General features: G+C 40.8%; 2 protein-coding genes across 2 annotated transcripts; both read left to right on the top strand.

The window, feature by feature from the left end:
• Nucleotides 1-553: 553 nt before the first annotated feature.
• Nucleotides 554-1,321, top strand: LOC108322383 (uncharacterized). Its single transcript, XM_052870777.1, has one exon. It carries the CDS (start codon nucleotides 554-556, stop codon nucleotides 1,319-1,321), a length of 768 nt encoding a protein of 255 aa, XP_052726737.1.
• Nucleotides 1,322-15,041: 13,720 nt separating this feature from the next.
• Nucleotides 15,042-16,232, top strand: LOC108333245 (fasciclin-like arabinogalactan protein 12). Its single transcript, XM_017568633.2, has one exon. The coding sequence runs from the start codon at nucleotides 15,265-15,267 to the stop codon at nucleotides 16,018-16,020; it is 756 nt and encodes a 251-aa protein (XP_017424122.1). The 5' UTR covers nucleotides 15,042-15,264; the 3' UTR covers nucleotides 16,021-16,232.
• The last annotated feature ends 3,138 nt before the right edge of the window (nucleotides 16,233-19,370 follow it).

The raw sequence follows: 19,370 nt of genomic DNA, 5'->3' as shown, positions 1-19,370 counted from the left end.
GGATTGAAACAACTGTTCATCAAACAATTCGCGGCCAGCAGCAATCAAGATCTGACCGTGTTTGAATTAATGACCCTCAAGCAGGGGAAGGACGAAACACTACGGACGTTTATGGATAGGTACCAGAAGACTGTCCGTCGCGTAAAAGGCCTGACCCCCGAACTCGCCCTTCACTATGTCCTGCCGGGCCTAAAGCCGGGACCGTTCAAGGATAGTGTATGCCGGCGTGCTCCTAAAACAATGGAGGAACTGAGGGAGAGGGCAGCTGACGAGATAAGGGTGGAGGAGATGAAACTCCTACAAAAAAGAGAATCAAGAAGTTAGGGGAGAAAGGACGGACGGTAGTAAAACCGGTTCGTCGATAAGAAAAACGTTCGGCCTTAGACCCGGGGATCAGAAGAAAGGACCCCGTTTTCAACAGTATACACCTTTGAATGCCTCAAGGGAGAAAATTCTCCGGGAGGCCCTGAATGCAGAGTTGATAACGGAGCACGAAGGACTCCCAACATCAAAGAACGCTGACCGGGGCAAACACTGCTCCTACCACAAAAACATGGGTCACAGCATCGAAGACTGCTGGACCCTCAAGGACAAAATAGAGGAACTCGTTCGGGCGGGAAAGCTCAAGAAATACGTCCGAGACGAACGTCCGCCGCAACCGACCCAACGACCTACACAGAGACCGGCTTACCGTAAGGATAAGCCGCGAAATCCAAAAGCGGAGTGGCCCCGGCAGGAGAGGCGCCCAAGCCGAAGTCGGAGTCGCAGTAGGGAGCGCCCCTTGAGGGGGCATATCAATACTATTTCCGGAGGATTTGCGGGAGGAGGGTCATCTTCCTCCGCCCGTAAACGGCATATTCGAGCCCTCCATTCCGTCCATCTGGTCGATAAGCCACGCCGCTCCTTGCCGCCTATCACCTTCTCGGACGAGGACTTTCACGCCCCTGATCCCGACCAAGACGACCCGATGGTCATAACGGCAGAAATAGCACGGTACGGGATAAGCAAAGTTCTGGTCGACCAAGGAAGCTCGGTCAACATCCTTTACTGGAGGACTTTCCAGCAGATGGATATCTCTGAGGATCTGATCATCCCCTACGATGGGCAGATAGTGGGATTCGCAGGAGAGAGAGTTGACACGAGGGGGTACGTGGAGTTGAGGACGAGGTTGGGGACCGGGCGATCTAGCGAGGAGAAGAGGGTCCGGTATCTGCTGGTGGAGGCTAACACGTCGTACAATGTACTGCTCGGAAGGCCATGCTTAAACGCTTTTGGAGCGATCGTCTCTACCCCCCACCTCACGATGAAATACCCCTCCTAGAAAGGAAATATCTGTACGGTCCGTGCGAACCAGAAGACGGCACGAGAGTGCTACGCGGCGGGGTTGAAGTTGCACGTCCGTCCACAAAGAAGGCGGGCGGCCGGTTTTGAGGTGGCCATGGCAGACCTCGACCCTAGAACAAACACCGAGGACCGCCTGGAACCTATTGGGGAAACCCAACCTATCTTGATAGGAAGGGAATCCGGTCAAACAACCCTCATCGCCAGGGGGCTAAACCCTGAGATGGAAAAGGAGCTCAGGGCACTCCTATGGGAAAACCGGGATCTATTTGCGTGGACGGCGGCGGATATGCCGGGCATCCATCCCGCAATAATGAGCCATAAACTCTCGCTTTTCCAGAATGCTCGCCCCATAGCCCAAAAGAAGCGGAGAATGGGCGAGGAGAAGCGTAAGGCTGTGGACGAAGAAGTGGAGAAATTGAGGAGAGCAGGTTTCGTCCGGGCAGTCACTTACACCACATGGCTAGCTAATGTGGTCATGGTCAAGAAGGCCAGCGGGAAGTGGCGCATGTGCACTGATTACACGGATTTGAACAAAGCCTGCCCGAAGGATTCACACCCTCTACCAAGCATCGACGCCTTGGTGGATGGCGCTTCCGGGCACCGAGTGCTGAGCTTCCTAGACGCGTATTCCGGTTATAACCAGATACCCATGTACGGGCCGGACATTGAAAAGACAGCATTCATTACGGAAAAGGCTAACTTCTGTTACGAGGTTATGTCGTTCGGCCTGAAGAATGCGGGGGCGACGTATCAGCGCCTAATGGATAGGATCTTCCGTGATCAGATAGGCCGGTGCATGGATGTATATGTGGATGACATGGTGGTCCGGTCAGCTGAAGGAGAGGGACACCTCAATGACCTCGAGGAGGTTTTTCGCCAAGTAAGGAAATTCGGCATGCGCTTAAACCCCGCAAAGTGTACGTTCGGGGTAACAGCCGGCAAGTTCTTGGGCTTCATGCTAACATCCAGGGGGATTGAGGCTAACCCGGACAAGTGCGACGCGGTATTGCAAATGCAGAGCCCGACAACCCTTAAGGAAGTGCAGAGACTGGTCGGACGCCTCACTGCTTTATCCCGATTCATCCCCAAGTTGGCGGAACGGATGAGGCCGGTCCTACGTAAGTTGAAGAAGGGGACCGGTCCGGCGTGGGACGACGAGTGTGAACGAGCGTTCCAGGACGTCAGGACCCTTCTCAGCAACCCACCGGTCATGGGTCGCCCGGTCCCAGGCGGAGATTTGCACATCTTCTTAGGAGTGTCCGAAACGGCCGTCAGCGCCGTATTGATGCAGGAACAGCCTCAGGCGAGGCTAGTCTACTTCGTCAGCCGCACCCTCTTGGACGCAGAAACCCGGTACCAGCGGGTAGAAAAGGTGGCCCTGGCTTTATTACATGCCTCCCGGCGACTTCGTCCTTATTTTCAAAGTTATCAGGTCATAGTTCGAACAGACTTCCCAATCTCCAAAATCCTCAGGAAGCCAGACCTAGCCGGACGGATGGTAGCATGGGCGATAGAGCTCTCAGAGTTCGGCTTGCGCTATGAACCGAGGGGATCAGTTAAGGGCCAACATTTGGCGGATTTCGCGACCGAACTACCCGCTTCCGGCCAGGATGACTGGAACTTGTACGTAGATGGGGCCTCCGGCCGCTCGATCAGCGGGGCCGGCATCGTACTTGAAGGCCCCAACGGATTTCTACTGGAGCATTCTTTGATATTTAAGTTCAAAGTATCCAACAATCAAGCGGAGTACGAGGCCCTAGTGGCCGGCCTCGAGCTGGCAAAGGACATGGGGGCGAGGAGGATAACCTGTCGGACGGACTCTGAACTAGTGGTAGGCCAAATGAATGGCAACTTCCAAGTCAGAGAGGAACGCCTCTTGAGGTACTACCAGAGAGCAACCGAGCTTGCCAAAGCGTTCGACAAAGTTGATATACAGCATATCCCCAGGGAGCAAAACACGAGGGCAGACGTACTATCCAAACTCAGTTCTGGACGGGAAAAGGGGCAGTTGACTACTGTCGTACGGCAGGTTCTACTACAGCCTTCCGTGGAATGCTCGTCGGTATCCAGCGGAGGACAAGATTGGCGGGCAGGAATCCGGGAAATCATGAGCCGCCAGGATGAGGGGCGGATGGTAGGTCCGGGCGAAGCTAAGATGATCGCCCGTTATCTTATCGTGGGGGATGATTTGTACCGAAGGGGATTCTCCTCCCCCCTCCTTAAGTGCTTGGGGACTGAAGAGGCATACTATGTCATGGACGAACTTCACAACGGCGTTTGTGGTCTCCACACGGGCTGGAGAACGTTAAAAGCCCGGCTACTAAGGGCCGGATATTATTGGCCTACCATGGAGGCGGACACAAGAACGTTCGTCCAGAAGTGCATCCCTTGTCAAGAACATTCCAACACTCCCCACCTTTCACCACATACCCTACATTCAATATCATCCCCTTGGCCGTTCGCCCAATGGGGAATGGACATCGTTGGACCATTCCCGGCGGGACGGGCACAAAAGAAATTCCTTTTGGTGGCGGTGGATTACTTCACCAAGTGGGTAGAGGCTGAACCTTTGGCAAGCATCACGGCTGCCCAAGTCCAAAAGTTCTGCTGGAAATTGATATGTCGCTTCGGACTCCCTCAGTCCATCATCACAGATAATGGCCGACAGTTTATCGACAAAAAACTTGCCGAATTCTTTAAAGGACTAGGGATCAAGCACATCACCAGCTCTGTAGAGCACCCCCAGACCAATGGTCAAGCAGAAGCAATGAATAAGACCGTAGTTTCAGAACTCAAGCGGCGTTTGGGAGAAAGAAAGGGAGCGTGGGTCGACCAACTACCCGAGGTCCTATGGGCCTATAGATGCACACCTCATGGAACCACTGGCGAGACCCCGTTCAACCTAACCTATGGTACTGACGCCATGTTGCCGGTTGAGCTGGGTGAACCGTCGCTAAGACGGGGAGTTGAAGACCTGAACCTCAACGACCAAGAGTTGAGGATCGAGTTGGACTCCCTGGACGAACGGCGAGACCGGGCGGCACTGAGGGCCGAAGCATGCAAGCGAATGGTAGAAAGAAAATACAACTCCAAGGTTCGGCCTAGGAGCTTCCAGGAGGGAGACTTAGTATGGAGAAAGGCGGGTGACGCCCGCCGAAACCCGGCACATGGAAAACTCGCCGCAAAGTGGGAGGGGCCATTCAAGATACTGGAAGCCTTCGGAAACGGAGCATACAGGCTGGAACGCATGGACGGACGTCCCATCACCAACACGTGGAACGCCACACATTTGAAATTTTATTTCAGCTAATCTCAACTAATTTTGATGTAATCCCACAATCAATCAAACAAAATATCTGTTATCTCATACGAAGCATCTTGCAGAAATTTGAAGTAGAAAAAGCATTTCAGCGCGACCCCCGGCTCGATCGACCGAGGCACAAGGGCGGCTTGGTTGGGCGACATCGTGAGAGGACCGTCCGCCCTACCAAACTCCAAGCCCGTCCGCCCTACCAAACTCCAAGCCGCAGAGTGTTCCAACGAGAACAACTCTCGGCTTGGTTGGGCGACACCGTGAGAGGACCGTCCGCCCTACCAAACTCCAAGCCGCAGAGTGTTCCAACGAGAACAACTCTCGGCTTGGTTGGGCGACACCGTGAGAGGACCGTCCGCCCTACCAAACTCCAAGCCGCAGAGTGTTCCAACGAGAACAACTCTCGGCTTGGTTGGGCGACATCGTGAGAGGACCGTCCGCCCTACCAAACTCCAAGCCCGTCCGCCCTACCAAACTCCAAGCCGCAGAGTGTTCCAACGAGAACAACTCTCGGCTTGGTTGGGCGACATCGTGAGAGGACCGTCCGCCCTACCAAACTCCAAGCCGCAGTGTTCCAACGAGAACAACTCTCGGCTTGGTTGGGCGACATCGCGAAAAGATTATCCGCCCTAAAAAACTTAGATAAAAAATATATCCTGTTCGCTTCGGAAAGTCTCAACCAAGGCCGGACGATTAACTAAAGAAGTTATCGCTATAAGAACAACATAAGTAACGAAATGGACGAAGGTCAAAAGCTCAGTGTATTAATCAAAAGGCGTAAAGATTTACAAAAGACTATCCGGCCCAACACCTGGACGGACGGTCGACGGTTACACAAAAAATTGCAAAAATAAAAATTCCTAATCTTTCCCCCCGTCGGCGGCCTCCGCAGTAGGCTCATGTTCTTCGGCGGCATTCAAATCCACGAGGACGCCGTCGAAAACGTCCTTCTCTATATCCACGCCGAGAGCAAGAGGATCCTGGACGCCCGCCAAAAGTGTCACTTGCCGAAGGGCTTTGTTGAAGCCCTCCTCATGTTCAAAGAGGATGGTGGACTCCAACTCAGCAATCTGCTCCTTGGCCTTAGTCACTTCAAGAGTGAGCTCCTCATTGGCCTTTGCACGGCACGATTCGGCCTCCTTTACGCGGGTTACCTCCGCCTCCAGCAGCTCGATCTTACGGCGACTCTCATCCGCCAAGCGTTCCTGTTCAGCCAGGGCGGCGGCCAACCGTTCGGCGGACTCCTTTTTGTTTTTCTCTAGGTCGGCCTCCAGTTGTTCGATCCTCTTGTCGTACTCATCTTGATTGAGGACCATCTCTTCTAAAGTCACCTGAAGGGAGGCTGCATTTTTCTTCTCCCTGTCAAGCTCAGCCCGGACCTCCGCCACACCAGGGCGGTCAGCAAAGTTCCCCAGATACCACGCTAGAGCGGACGCCCGGGTAGACATCTCTAGCATGGCGTTTGTTAACTCCAGCTCGGAGAGGGGTTCGATGAGCGCCCGTTGAGAGGAGCTCATGTGGAATTTCGCCCGGTCGCTCATGCTGAAATCCGGACTGAAAACGCCACCGGGAAGAGGAACGGCCAACACCCTCTCCTTCTCTTTGCCCTTGTCCTTCCGGGCCTTCTTTGAAGCGGACCGAGACGAAGAGCCCTCTTTGTCTTTGCGTCCTTCAGCAGTAGGATCTTTTCTCTTTCGAGTAGGATCCGCGGATGTCATGCCCGCCCCAGAGGATGGACCTACCTGAACGGTCGCCTGTTTGGGCGGGAGGTTAGAACCCCCGGCCTTATCAGTAGGAGGGGCCGGTCCAGTCGAAGCACCGGCAGGAGGCGGGCGCGGCACTTTTGGAATACTTGTTGGCCGGGCGGTCGACGAACTCGCACCGGACTTCTTTTTGATTGTGAGGAAGCTGGATTTACGGGGGCCCGGAGTCGTCATCAGCTCTGCAAAAAACAAAGAAATTCAGAAAAATTAATGTCAGTATGCGAGAAAACGAGCACACCAAATGTGACAAGACCGTACCGAACGCCTTTGGTCCACAATCCTCAAGACTAAGGCATTCAACCTCGCGGAGGCCGGCTTTGTCAACGATTATCTTAAAATAATGTTGCTTGAAATTTTTGAAAGAGTCGGAGAAGGGCCGAAAGAGGGTTCTGTCCCGCACTGACCTGAACGACACCCAACCGCCAGAAGAAGGGCGGACAGCGAAATAATAAAAGAAGACCGGGATGGTGGGAGTGACACCTACTGCCGAACACATCGCAATGAACGCTTGCACAGCCGCCCATGAGTTGGGATGCAGCTGCGTGGGAGCCACATTAACTTCTCGAAGAATGGCCGTTTGAAACTCAGTAAAGGGCACCCGGATAAAGAGATGGGTGAAGAAGGTCACGTACATGAAGAAGAAATCATATGGACTAGACCGCCCATCATGAAAGACCCTTTCATTTAATAAAGTCACCCCGGCACGGATTAACTTCGAATCCTCCACATCCCGGACGATATGGGTATGGCGGACTCTCCATTCTAACTCCTTTCGATAAGCATAACAGGAAGCATACCGGCTGGGAACGACAGGTGCCAACTCAGATACCACTGTCCCTTGACCATCCGGCTCAAAGGGCGACCCGACTACGCGAATACCGCCCTTAAGCAAGAACAGTGCCACGCCGTGGAAGATACGGTCGTTTGTTACGACCGGTGACTCAGGACCCCCCCGGAAGACCCAACCGCCTCCTCCAGAAAATAAGAAGAAACAGAGCTAGGAGAATCGCCACTGTCGCCTCGCGCAGACCCCTCCCGGACTCCGCCCGACGACCCACAGAACCTGACTCGATGGAAACAGATGCCATTTATTACCTGAGGGAAAAAGAATCTTGAGCTCTTGAGTAACGGAGAATAAGTGAAAATGACAGCGTCTAATCCACTATTTATAGGAGATAATTAGTAACCGTTGGGTGCATCCTGACCGTCTAGATTGAGCACGATCAACGCTCCAGATTCGGTAACTCTTGACCTCCCACCAATGAGAACGCGCCACGTGTGTTCCCGCCTAAGATTCAAATTCAAAAAGCCCACTGGATAAAGCCCAATTGCGGTTCCCTGACCCAAAGCGCGCCGTATCCAAAATCCTACGTTCACTACGTGCACTAGGACTTGGGGGGCTTGTGTACCAGCAAGGACCGAGTGCTGTACGAAGGACGCCCATGAGGAGATGGGCGCCGCCTAAAGGACGCCCATGTCACACCCGCCTCAGACGAATGTTCGACCGACCTAGGCTTGGCCGCCCAAGGACGCCCATGACGAGACAGGCTCCGCCCAAAGGACACCTATGTCACACCCGCCACAGACGAATGTTCGACCGACCTAGGCTTGGCCGCCCAAGTAGGTACGGATTGAACCTAGCCCGTACAAACTCTCCTACACCAGCAAATGTTCGGCGTCGCGCATACGGACACCCCCCAGAGGTCGTCCGACCATCTCGGCGCCTATGCCGACCATTCTGCAGGACGACGTCGAGAGAAGAACGTCCGACCAACGAAGTGCCGGGCGACTGTATAGAAGTTCGTCCGCCCAACGTAGTGCCGGGTTACCATATGGCAGTTCGTTCGCCCAACGAAGTGTCGGGCGACCGCATAGGAGTTCGTCCGCCCAACGAAGCGACTGGGGATCGCTTTGAGGATCGTCCGCCCAATGTAGCGATCGAGTCGTCCATAGGAAGGACGAACGCCCGTTTCATTTGGGCGGACGCCCGTATCACATTGATCGACCAGATCGCTAATCACTGTAGTTAACCTGGTTTAGAGGTAAGTGGAAATTAGGGGCTATTGGGCCGTGATTAACTTTTCACTAATCCCAAGCCCATAGCAAAAACTATAAATACAGGTTCACGGTGAGTGGTGAGAGAGGTTAGATTGCATGCACATTTATTGCTATCCCTTGATGAAAGCCATTGCTCTGAAACTGACTTTGGCATCGGAGAATCTTTTGTAGGTCTCCACCCCTCCGGAAGAAGAGGAAAGTCAAAGCTTAAAGACGAAGATCCACCGCTGAGACAAGGTCGAAGGAGAGCTGGAGAGTTGAGAACCGCACAGCCCTACACATCCGAAACAGTTAGTAAAAGAAGAGTATAATTAATAACCTTTTTCTATAATCATAAAAATTAAACATAAAACTAAGAAAATTATACTAATAGTACGTGAAGGAAATAAAATAAGTGGAATATTGTGGTTAATAATTTAAGCACAAAGGGTGCTAACTTTTTTGTCAATAGTTGTAGATCACATTTGGTGGATGTGAAGAACATTATGTTTTATAAATATTTTTGGATCATTTGGAAGACGATAAATGCTAAAAAAATGTATTGTTTTAATTGTTTTTTCTTCCTCACTATCCATGGTAATTTGGTGGATGTAGTTTGATTGAGAATATTTCTAAAGGTTTTATGACCAATAGTGTGGATGATCTTAAAATGCTTTATAAGATGAAACCTTTCATAGAAAAAAAATTTAAACACAAAAACACTTATCTAAGTTCTATTACCATAATTATATAATTATATATATATGAATAAGATTCTATTTTTCTAAAAATTTAAGTTCAACCATTACAAACTTATTTAGTTTAAATGAAGCATGATAACCTACTGTTCTTTTTTCTTTTTTCATTTTGTGTACTTCTCGTTTTCTTTCTTTTGAAAAAGCACATGTCTAATATTTTAAAAACTTACATAAATTATATTAAAAAATAAAATTAATTTAAAATATATAAATGAATACAAATCTTATCATAAAATTGATTTGGTAGGATTTAATTAGATTTAAGATTATTTTTTAACAAATTTTACTATGTTAATATAAAAAATAATTGTGAAAATATAGAATTTATAAAAAAAAATAATATGCATACATGAAATCACTATAAAAAAATGATAAATAAAAGTTTCTTAACCATTTAATTGATTAGTGGGATTGAACTAAACATCCCAAATGGTACCACCATCGCCATCATGTGGTTGGAAGAAAAAAAAAGCATTGGTATATTTGTCTACTACTTACTATCCACTCAAGACTTTATGGAACAAAACCAGATAATTTCATATATGAAACCAAAACACAACAAAATTCCATGACAATTTTTTCTTATCTTTTAAGAATTTAACTATAAATTGAAAGTTTCGTAAAAATAAAAAAGTTAATTGGTATAAAATAAAATAAAACCCATAAACATTAAACCTTAATATTTTATATTAGAAGTTCAATCAATTCTCTATAATCTTCTCAATTTATCCCAATAAAATAAAACCCATAAACAACGAATTTCAACGAACAAACCTTACACTCTATTTATACATTGGTTTTTTAGTTTCTCAAAACAACCTCAAATATTGTTGTTTTATTCATATTCTTTTCCATTACTTTGGTCAACTCTAAGTCAACTTCAACCTGGCTAATGAAATTAAATTTGTGTAAAATTAAAAGTAAACACACTACTTATTTTCTATTAAAATAAATTAACTTAGTATTAATTAAGATTTAAAAGTAAACACTAACAACTTCGGTTATATATGTATATTAAATAGAATCAATATTTCAAGTAAAGGTAAAAGTAAAATAAAGATATTCAAAATTTGACATTCTATAAAAATAAACAATTAATAATTGATGTGGAATTTAAAATTTCAGAATGAAAAATTCATACTAGCAGAACTCAACGGTTGATCACTTACTTCAATTTCATTCATCTACCACCTAAATGACAATGATCTCTTCCTTATCTTTATTTATTTATTATTTATTTTTTCTGAATCTGTTGAATTTATGAGCGAGTATGAAAGAGATTAATTTGCAAGCACCATGGATGAGTATTTCTTAAGCAGCACGCCCACCATAAATATTATTATTAGGGTTCATACTCACTTTATCACCTAATTAAATTAAAAAACGACGTCGTGGGACCATGAAACGAAAGCCACGCAGATTGCAGGACACTTGGCCATAGCATGCATTTCAACAACTTGGCCTTCACAATCGCTTCTCACATCATATTTAATTTAGTACTAATTTTTATTAAAATAGAATCATATTATTTTTCTTTAAATTAAATTAAATTTAACAATATGAATCTTATATGAACCTAAAACTACAATATATGTTTAATTACTTCAAAATATTTTTTAAAATACACGTTTAATTTTAATTTGATTCAGACCACTACAATGTTAATATACATGGATGGATCTACATGACAAATAACAATTCTAATGGAAATTTGGACAATTACCAAATGCAGGGACAAAAATCAATGATATTCAATTTTACATAGATGAAAACACTATTAACATAATTTTTACTATTTCTCTTGAACTTTTTTTAAGCTGTAACAAAACTAATTAAAATATAAGAAATTAAAATAATAAAATAAGATAAAAAGAGATATATTTTTTCTCTCGTTTTCATACCAATTGAATACTTCAGTTCTTTGTATTCATTTGTTTCCATTTTCCTTATAAGTATTTTTGTATTTAACTGTAATTTTTAAAGTTTAAAATAATATTATTTTTTAATTATATTCTTATCATTTATCTTATTTTTTATTAGTTTCACCTTATAAAAAAATTTATTATACTGCTTGATTATTCATAAAATTTTAAACTGGCATTTAAAAAAGTAGGTTGGATATGAAAACAAACTAACATAAAAGGATGAATTTTAAATTGCATTTCATTGACTTAAATGTCACTTCATTAAAGAAGCAAGTGCCTGCCAGCCAACAATACTTGTCATTTTTTTCTTCTTTAATTTTTCTTATTTCAGAATAATATCTGATTTCTTAAATTAAACATGAAAAAAAAATATTTATATATTTGTTGGTCATCCTAAATAACTCATTTTTAATGTTCTTTTTGTTTTTTTCTTTTTTATTTTGTTTCTATTCTCCTCTATTACACAATTATTAATTGTTTTTACTAATTGTTTAACTTATTCAGTGTTTATCAAGTTTACTTAGATCTTTAATATATTCTTTTATTATAATTTTAATTATACATTTTTTTTTCTGGTGTGATTTTCTCATGTAAACATTAATTTTATTAAATTATTTTTTTAGAATATATATTTGATAATTTTCATTGCATTTTAACTTTTTGTTTATTGTTGATTTTTGTTAGATAAAAATGTTTGGTTATCAATTTTAAACATTTAATCATATAAATCCTTAGTTTATAAGGTAAACTTAAAAAAATTATTTTCCCTTTTCTTAGTTTTTAAATTTTAATTACTCTTCTTTTATTATACAAGTTTTCATTTTCTCTTCCAACTGGTCAAATTTTTTTTATATTCATCAAATTCTTTATTTTCCCTTAACTGTTACGAATATATATATATATATATATATATATATATATATATATATATATATATATATATATATATATATATAATAGTTATTATTAAATTTTTGTGTAATGTGAGTTCTCTCATAAAAAATCAAATGAGAAGAAGAATAAATGTGAAGTTTTTCCATAAAGACTCTTGGTAGATGGTGTTTGTATAATTCAAAATTGAAGTAAAAAAAGAAAAGAAAGAAAAACTATAATTGATTATGGATATGAAGTAAAGAAAGAAAGAAAGACACAAAAAGCATAACGAATCATGGCATGAAATCAGTAGGAAGATTATGTAGTGAAATTTTTAAAAGGGTTTATTCTAAAACAAAGACTATAATTGATTAAGGATATTTTTTGTTATAATAATAAATAGTTTAAATATAATATTGAAAAAATTAATAAAAATAAAATTGTCTTATTTGTCTTTACTCATCTAATATCAATATTCAAACAAGTGTGAAAGATTTGATAGAAAACATCTGTAGCAGGCTTGTGTAATGCGACAGTGCCTTAGCTGCGTTTGATGAGAGAAACTGAAAATCTGAAACATGGTCTCGTTTTCCATGGAGCACTCAAATTTTGTTGGCTATTATATGACTGTACGATCTCGCATCAATGGACGGTTATCCACGAAAACAGGAAAGTCGGGTAATCGTAGTTTTAATTAACCTTAAAGATAGTGTTTAATTAAGTTTATTAGTAAGTTCTATTATTAAGATAATGGATCTTATTACAATTTTAGTAATATTAAGTCGAACTCAATATTTATAAATATAGCTAAAAATAAGATGATAATTGATGATATTTATTACAAATTTGAAATTTTACTATAATCTTCAATTAGTTAGATTATGGATTTGAGTAGAGTGTCTTTGATAAATACTCGTTGATTAGAAACATCCAAAACATTATATCCGAAATGTATGATAGAATATCTGAGTCGAGCGATTGTTAATAATAAACCGAACTACCGACTGAACGATCGCTTTTATCCGGACCGCTAGCAATAGTAAACATGCCAGATATTAACGAATAGTCAAACGATCACTTTCGAACGATCGTCAACCTCCTAGACAGAACGATCGCGATATCATAGAAGATAATGTCAGCGAGATAATGGTCATACCATACGCTCATCAATGCCGCCCCTAATATCGATCGTCTTAATAGCGATCGTCCGTTACTTAAACCAAACGACCAGGTCAAATTAACCCAATCAAGCTAAGAGTCAACAGACGCTCGGTCAGTTTTATTCAGACGGGTCAATTAACCCGGATAAACTAAGGAAGAAGCGGTTACAAATGTCTAACCATGATAGCGCAAGTTACGGAACTAACCAACCAAGTATCAAAGACGAGGATCACGATCAAGTGACTGGATTGTCCAACTAACCGGATTTTTAGGTAAACGATTCATCTTACTTCTAGGTTAAATACGAAAAACCTAAAGGAAAGAGATACGTTTTTGATAATTGAGAAAAGAGAGAGAAAATATTAATTTGATTATTGAACCAATAAGGTTCTGTCATTCTTTTTTCTGACTTGAGTGTTGGAGTGCCTTCGCAGGTACCACTCCATTCTCCCCGAAGAACCCTGTGCAAGTGAAAAATATAAAAATAACTGCATGCGAGAAGGTGAAGACGTCGTTCATCAGGTTCGCGTCTCGGTCCCAACAATTATACCGAAACACGAAACATTATGTAAAATTTCAACAAGAAGCTCATTTTAGTTTCAGATGATTTTATTTAATAGAAAAACATCTCAGAAGAGTTAAATTTTTTATCTAATTGTCTGGGACCACACTTTTTGCCCACCAATTGAATTGATGGAGTACTTTCTTTCTTTTAAGTAATTCATGGTGTAAGCATTAAGCAAGTGAAGCAGGCATGTCAGATGACAAAAACTCTGTTCGTTAAAACTTATGTTTTCTGGTTTGATTCCTCAAAAAAAAAAAGAGGTTCTCTGCTCTGTAAAAAGTTATAAGTTTTCATCTTTGTACTTGGTGCAGTTACGCTAACACTTAAATTTCTGAGACTCGCAATCATATGTGAATCCCCTTTTCCAATTAAAATGGAGTGCAGCTCAAGAGTGATCCCTCTTTCATCTCTCTAGCAAAGTGGGATTCAGATAATTTCCTGTTCCTATATAATGAGATATGATTTGCTCTGCAGAGATACATTATTTCTATCTCATAAATCATTCATAATGAAAACTGCTAAAATTTACTTGTTTTTTTTCTCTCTCTCTTCACTATTGTTCTTCAAGAACATAAGATTGAAATTGGTGTCAACTCAAATCAAGCCTTTAAGCACAGTTTGCTGACGTCTGACCAAGATGATTTATATTTTATAAATGATTAAAGATGTAACTTTAAACCTATCAGTATCTTAATCAAATAACCACTGGCGACTTAAATTTCCATAGTGGAATGGTGAAGAGATGAAGTCAAAATGAGTGTTGGTGGTGTTAGTTTTAGGTATCAAAGCAAATAGCAGTTGCTAATTTTAACATAAGTTTTCAACCTTTCAAACCTCATTAAACTTTGTCTCATTGGTTTATGGGCCGATGGCCATGATGTCAAAGTATCCACACTTGATCATATGTTGTAATAAAAGAAAAAGTTGCAGAGAGAAGGGGTAAAATAACTACCATTTCCTTCTTTGTATGCATAGGACAAGGAGAAAATTTCATGAGCTAAAACAAATAACGCAATGACCCACAGGCATTGAACACCGAGCAAGTAGCAATGCATCAAACTCACCCAACCCAATTCATCATCAAACTTGCTAAAACTGGAAAAATAAATAAATAAATAAATAAATAAATTAGGGACTTGTTCCTTAAGATATCAGCAAACACTTTGATTCTCTTACCTGTTTCAGAAGAATTTCCAACTTACAAGCCAACGCAAAGCAATCATGGCCATCTTTTTTTGCCCCCACACCCCACTTGAGATTCTACTGTTTTTCCTGCATTTCCAAGCAAAATCCAAGTGGCTAATAGCCTCTCCATTGACACACACACACCACCTTTCAATAATGTCCAACCTTATAATCTAACACCAAAGCTTTGCTAAATGCTAACCAAACATTCCACCTAATTTTAACCTCATCCTTATGAACACCTCAATAAATTCCACACTCCTTCCCTCACTCCCACACCAAGGACCACTCTTCCATTCACACATTCAAATCTCACTCACTCATTCTCATAACACAAAAGATGGTGATCATGATGATGATGAAAACGAAGATGAAGAAACACCATCTCCTCTCTCTCTCACTTCTAATGCTTCTCTGCTACACCACCACCGTTTCAGCTCAAACCCCAGCACCATCACCATCCTCAGCCCCCACAGACATCATCAGAATCCTCAAAAAGGCAGGAGGCTTCACCACCCTAATCCGTCTTCTCACCACAACGCAGGTCTCAACCCAGATCAACGCCCAGCTCCTCAACTCAAACAACGGCTTAACACTGTTTGCACCAAACGACAATTCCTTCCAAAGCCTCAAACCTGGCTTCCTCAACTCCCTCAACGACCAACAGAAGAACGAGCTCATCCAATTCCACGTCCTGCCCACGTTCGTTTCCATCTCAAACTTCGACACTCTGAGCAACCCCGTCAGAACACAGGCCGGTGATGACCCTGATAGGTTGGCGTTGAACATCACAAGTTCCGGGAACCAAGTGAACTTGACAACCGGCGTTGTTAACACCACAGTCGGTGGAAGTGTGTACTCCGATCACCAGCTTGCCATTTATCAAGTGGACAAGGTTCTTCTTCCCAGGGACTTCTTCGTTCCCAAGCCTCCACCACCTGCTCCTGCACCTGCAAAGGCTAAGGCTTCTTCTGCTAAGACATCTACAGATGGTCCTGCTTCTGCTGATTCCCACTCTGCTGCTACCAATTTGAAACTCAAAATCTGGTTCTCCCTTGCAGTTGCAGCAGCAGCAGTATTCTCACTGTCACCGTGACACCTACGCCAACCACGTTACTTGGGCTCCGATGTTGTCGTGCTTTCTTAATTTCCACCTGCTTTTTTGTCATTGGTTGGATTCAAGGGGAATCGTGAACTTTTTGTAGCACTTTTCGATTATTTTCTTCTTTTTCATTTTTATTTTTCTTTTTTTGTACTCACTCCGTGGTGAAACATGTATTCGATTTTGAAGGTACTTCTTTCTCTTTACTCGTTCGGCTCTCATGTTATATTGTTATTAAACAAAGATATTGATTAGATTTTATAAGTGTGTTGGATGTTTAACTTAAATTTGATTAGATTTAGACTTTAATCTCGGAATTAGAAGTGGTAAACTTAATATTGATGAATTAAAATCTATTCACTTAAAGTTGCAGCAAAATTAATGTAGTCCAACATATGTTTTATTTTTTACCATGCTTACCCAAATCAACAATCCTATCATGACCACTGACAGTTGTCATAAAATTTTAAATTGATTCTTAAATACAGAAAATTACTCTTAGTGTTTATTTTAAATGCCTCGATCATTTCAATAGATTGATGGAGGCGATTTCAGATAATTTAATTTTTGTTATTATTTATTTGAGTGAATTTGGAGGTAGATAAGAATGAATTTGGAAATAAATTTTTTTAATCTGTCACGTTAATCAAATCCTACACTAATTCTCACAAACTTTACTTCCAAATTCACTCTTACTTATCTCCAAATCCATAAAAATTTATCTTCAAATTCTCTCAAATCCCTTACTTATCTCCAAATCCATAAAAATTTATCTTCAAATCCTCTCAAATCCCGTTAATCACTCTCTTCCAAATCTATTCAAGTGCTAAATATTTTTTAACAGATAAAAACATACTTTTTTAGATAATAAAAGAAATATTATCAAAGGTTTAATTAGATTTTAAGTCTTAATAAATTTAAATATTTTTTATTAATTTTTATTAAAAATTTTGCCGATTGAATACTTATTTTTTTTTTATATTTTTCAATTGAGTATTGTTTTACTATTTTCAATCTTTTCATTAACTTGTATACATTAAAAATATATTAGATAATGAGATTTGTATGTTTTTTTTAAGACAACACTATTTTTATTATTCAACATGTTTTCAATTAAACATTTGTTATTTTACATTAATGAATTATAATATCACTTTTATATTAACAATTTAATTTCACATTTCTTAATAAATTTATGTAGTCAAAAGTAAGTAAGATGATAATGAAAAATAAGAGTCATATTCCCGTAAAAATGAATCAACAAAAAAATACAAAAATTTTAATTAAGTACTTGATAAAATAAATTAAAATTAAAATTTAATTAAAAACACTTACATTTATCATAACTTAAAATTTAATTATATTGTTATTAAACAAAGATATTCTGATCTATCTAATAAAAAAATGTGTCGTTTACTTTATGTATGAATCATTGAATTTTATGTATTTTATAAACTGTATCTCCATTTCATTGTAATGGCCCATAGTGTCAAATTATTGCGTGCCCAATTTATAGAATAGTTATTTGTTTCCAACATGTATGAGGGCTCCACTGCAACCTCTATTTGTTTCCTTTCTTTCTTTGCACAAAATTACCACATCTGAATTTCATATTTTATTCAGAGTTACATACTGCGATCCAGTGCACGAGGACAGTCATAAAGAAAAAATCCTTATACTGTCCGTGACACATGAGACAATCCACAAAACAAACCACAATTATATTTGTTAAAAAAAATAATAGGATGATTCCTTAATATATGTTGAAGATATAAGATTTTATAAATAAAAAAATATAAAGAGATGGACATAAATCCCTCACATTTAAAATTAATATATAATATTATAATTAATAATATTTAATGATATTTTAACAATATCTAAGATTCTTTTTAAGCTAATGCACATAAGTATTTATTAAACATATTACAAATAGAATTAATTATAGGTTCCTTAAAAATTTAATAAAAATATTTGTTAATTAATTACTTGAGTTAATAAATATTTTCATATATGGTATTTCTTTTCAAATAAAACAACAATTAACTTCAATGTGTTTAATCTTTTTTATGTAAAAAAGATTTTTTTATTACATTCAATAGTCTCACGTCTTTTAGAAGTTGAAATATATGATAAATTTAAATAATTGTTCATCTTTTTACCATACGAGATGTTTTTTGTAGATAAAATTGTGATAGAACCTTAGACTTCAAAGTAAACAATACCTAAGATGATAAATGATTCACCCTACATATATCACTTGACAGACTTTGGAAATAGAAAATCATATTATACTTCCTAGATGTTGTTGTAACATTTTTTTTCTTGTTTTCATAAAAAGTTAAGTTATACTTAGACATAATATCTACTACTTTAGTATGATTCTTGTTACCATATAAGAAATATTTTTCACAAAATCATTTAATGTATTTTAATATAATATAATTTAATTTTCTAATTTTTAAGAAATAGACTGTAAGCCTAAATCAATCCCAAATCAACTTGTAAAGTGAGGTTTGCACCCTTTTATATACTCTAAATTGACTTTATCTCTAGTCGATGTGGAACTTCTAACACTCCTCTCACGTCGAGGTATATATATCTCGAGCGTAATGAGTGGTTCGATAGCGACCCGATAATAGGTGGTCCGATCACTAGTAAAAATTATGCTTTTTAACTCGTCCAATAGACTTTTGTCTAAGGAAAACCGAAGCCTATCAGAAAGCGGTGGCAATTTTGTAGTTTTGACGAACTTATATGCCTCGGTTCAGTGAGAACCGAAGCGTATAGCACATATTACCTCGGTTCAAAATACAACCAATGCCTAATACTCTACCAAAAAGTCACCTACGCCTCTGCAAAACTGTGTTTTGGCCTATTACCTCGGTTAAAGGTGGAACCGAGGCATATTACCTCGGTCAAATCTCCTCTTTTTCACTCGCACCTGGCCTACTCTGATCTACCCTACTGTTCATTTCTAAAACGAAGCTTTTACACGAAGCTTTTATGCGGTTTTCTTTCCTCTAGCAGAAACAAAGAGAGCAATCTCCCTTCTCCCACTTGACAGCCACGGCGCGAGGAGGTTCTTTCCTCCATTGCAGCAGCTTGCGCTCCGGCGAGATGACGATGGTGGCCAGCGTCGAAAGCAGAGGGGAGGCGCGATGGTGGAGACGAGTACAACGGCGGCGATGATGGGAGGCTCGCCGATCTAAGGTGTTTGGCGAGCAGAGAAGATGGTGCCTTGGAGATGATGGGAGGTTCGCCGATCTAAGAGTTGAACGGAGTTCCTTGGCAGCGACGACGATGGTGGATGGAGATGATGAATGGTGACGCACCGGAAGAGC

This window comes from Vigna angularis, chromosome 11, assembly GCF_016808095.1.
Source record: "Vigna angularis cultivar LongXiaoDou No.4 chromosome 11, ASM1680809v1, whole genome shotgun sequence".
Lineage (NCBI taxonomy): Eukaryota > Viridiplantae > Streptophyta > Magnoliopsida > Fabales > Fabaceae > Vigna > Vigna angularis.
Note: the sequence above shows the minus strand (reverse complement) of the source record. Positions and strands in the feature narration are given on the sequence as shown.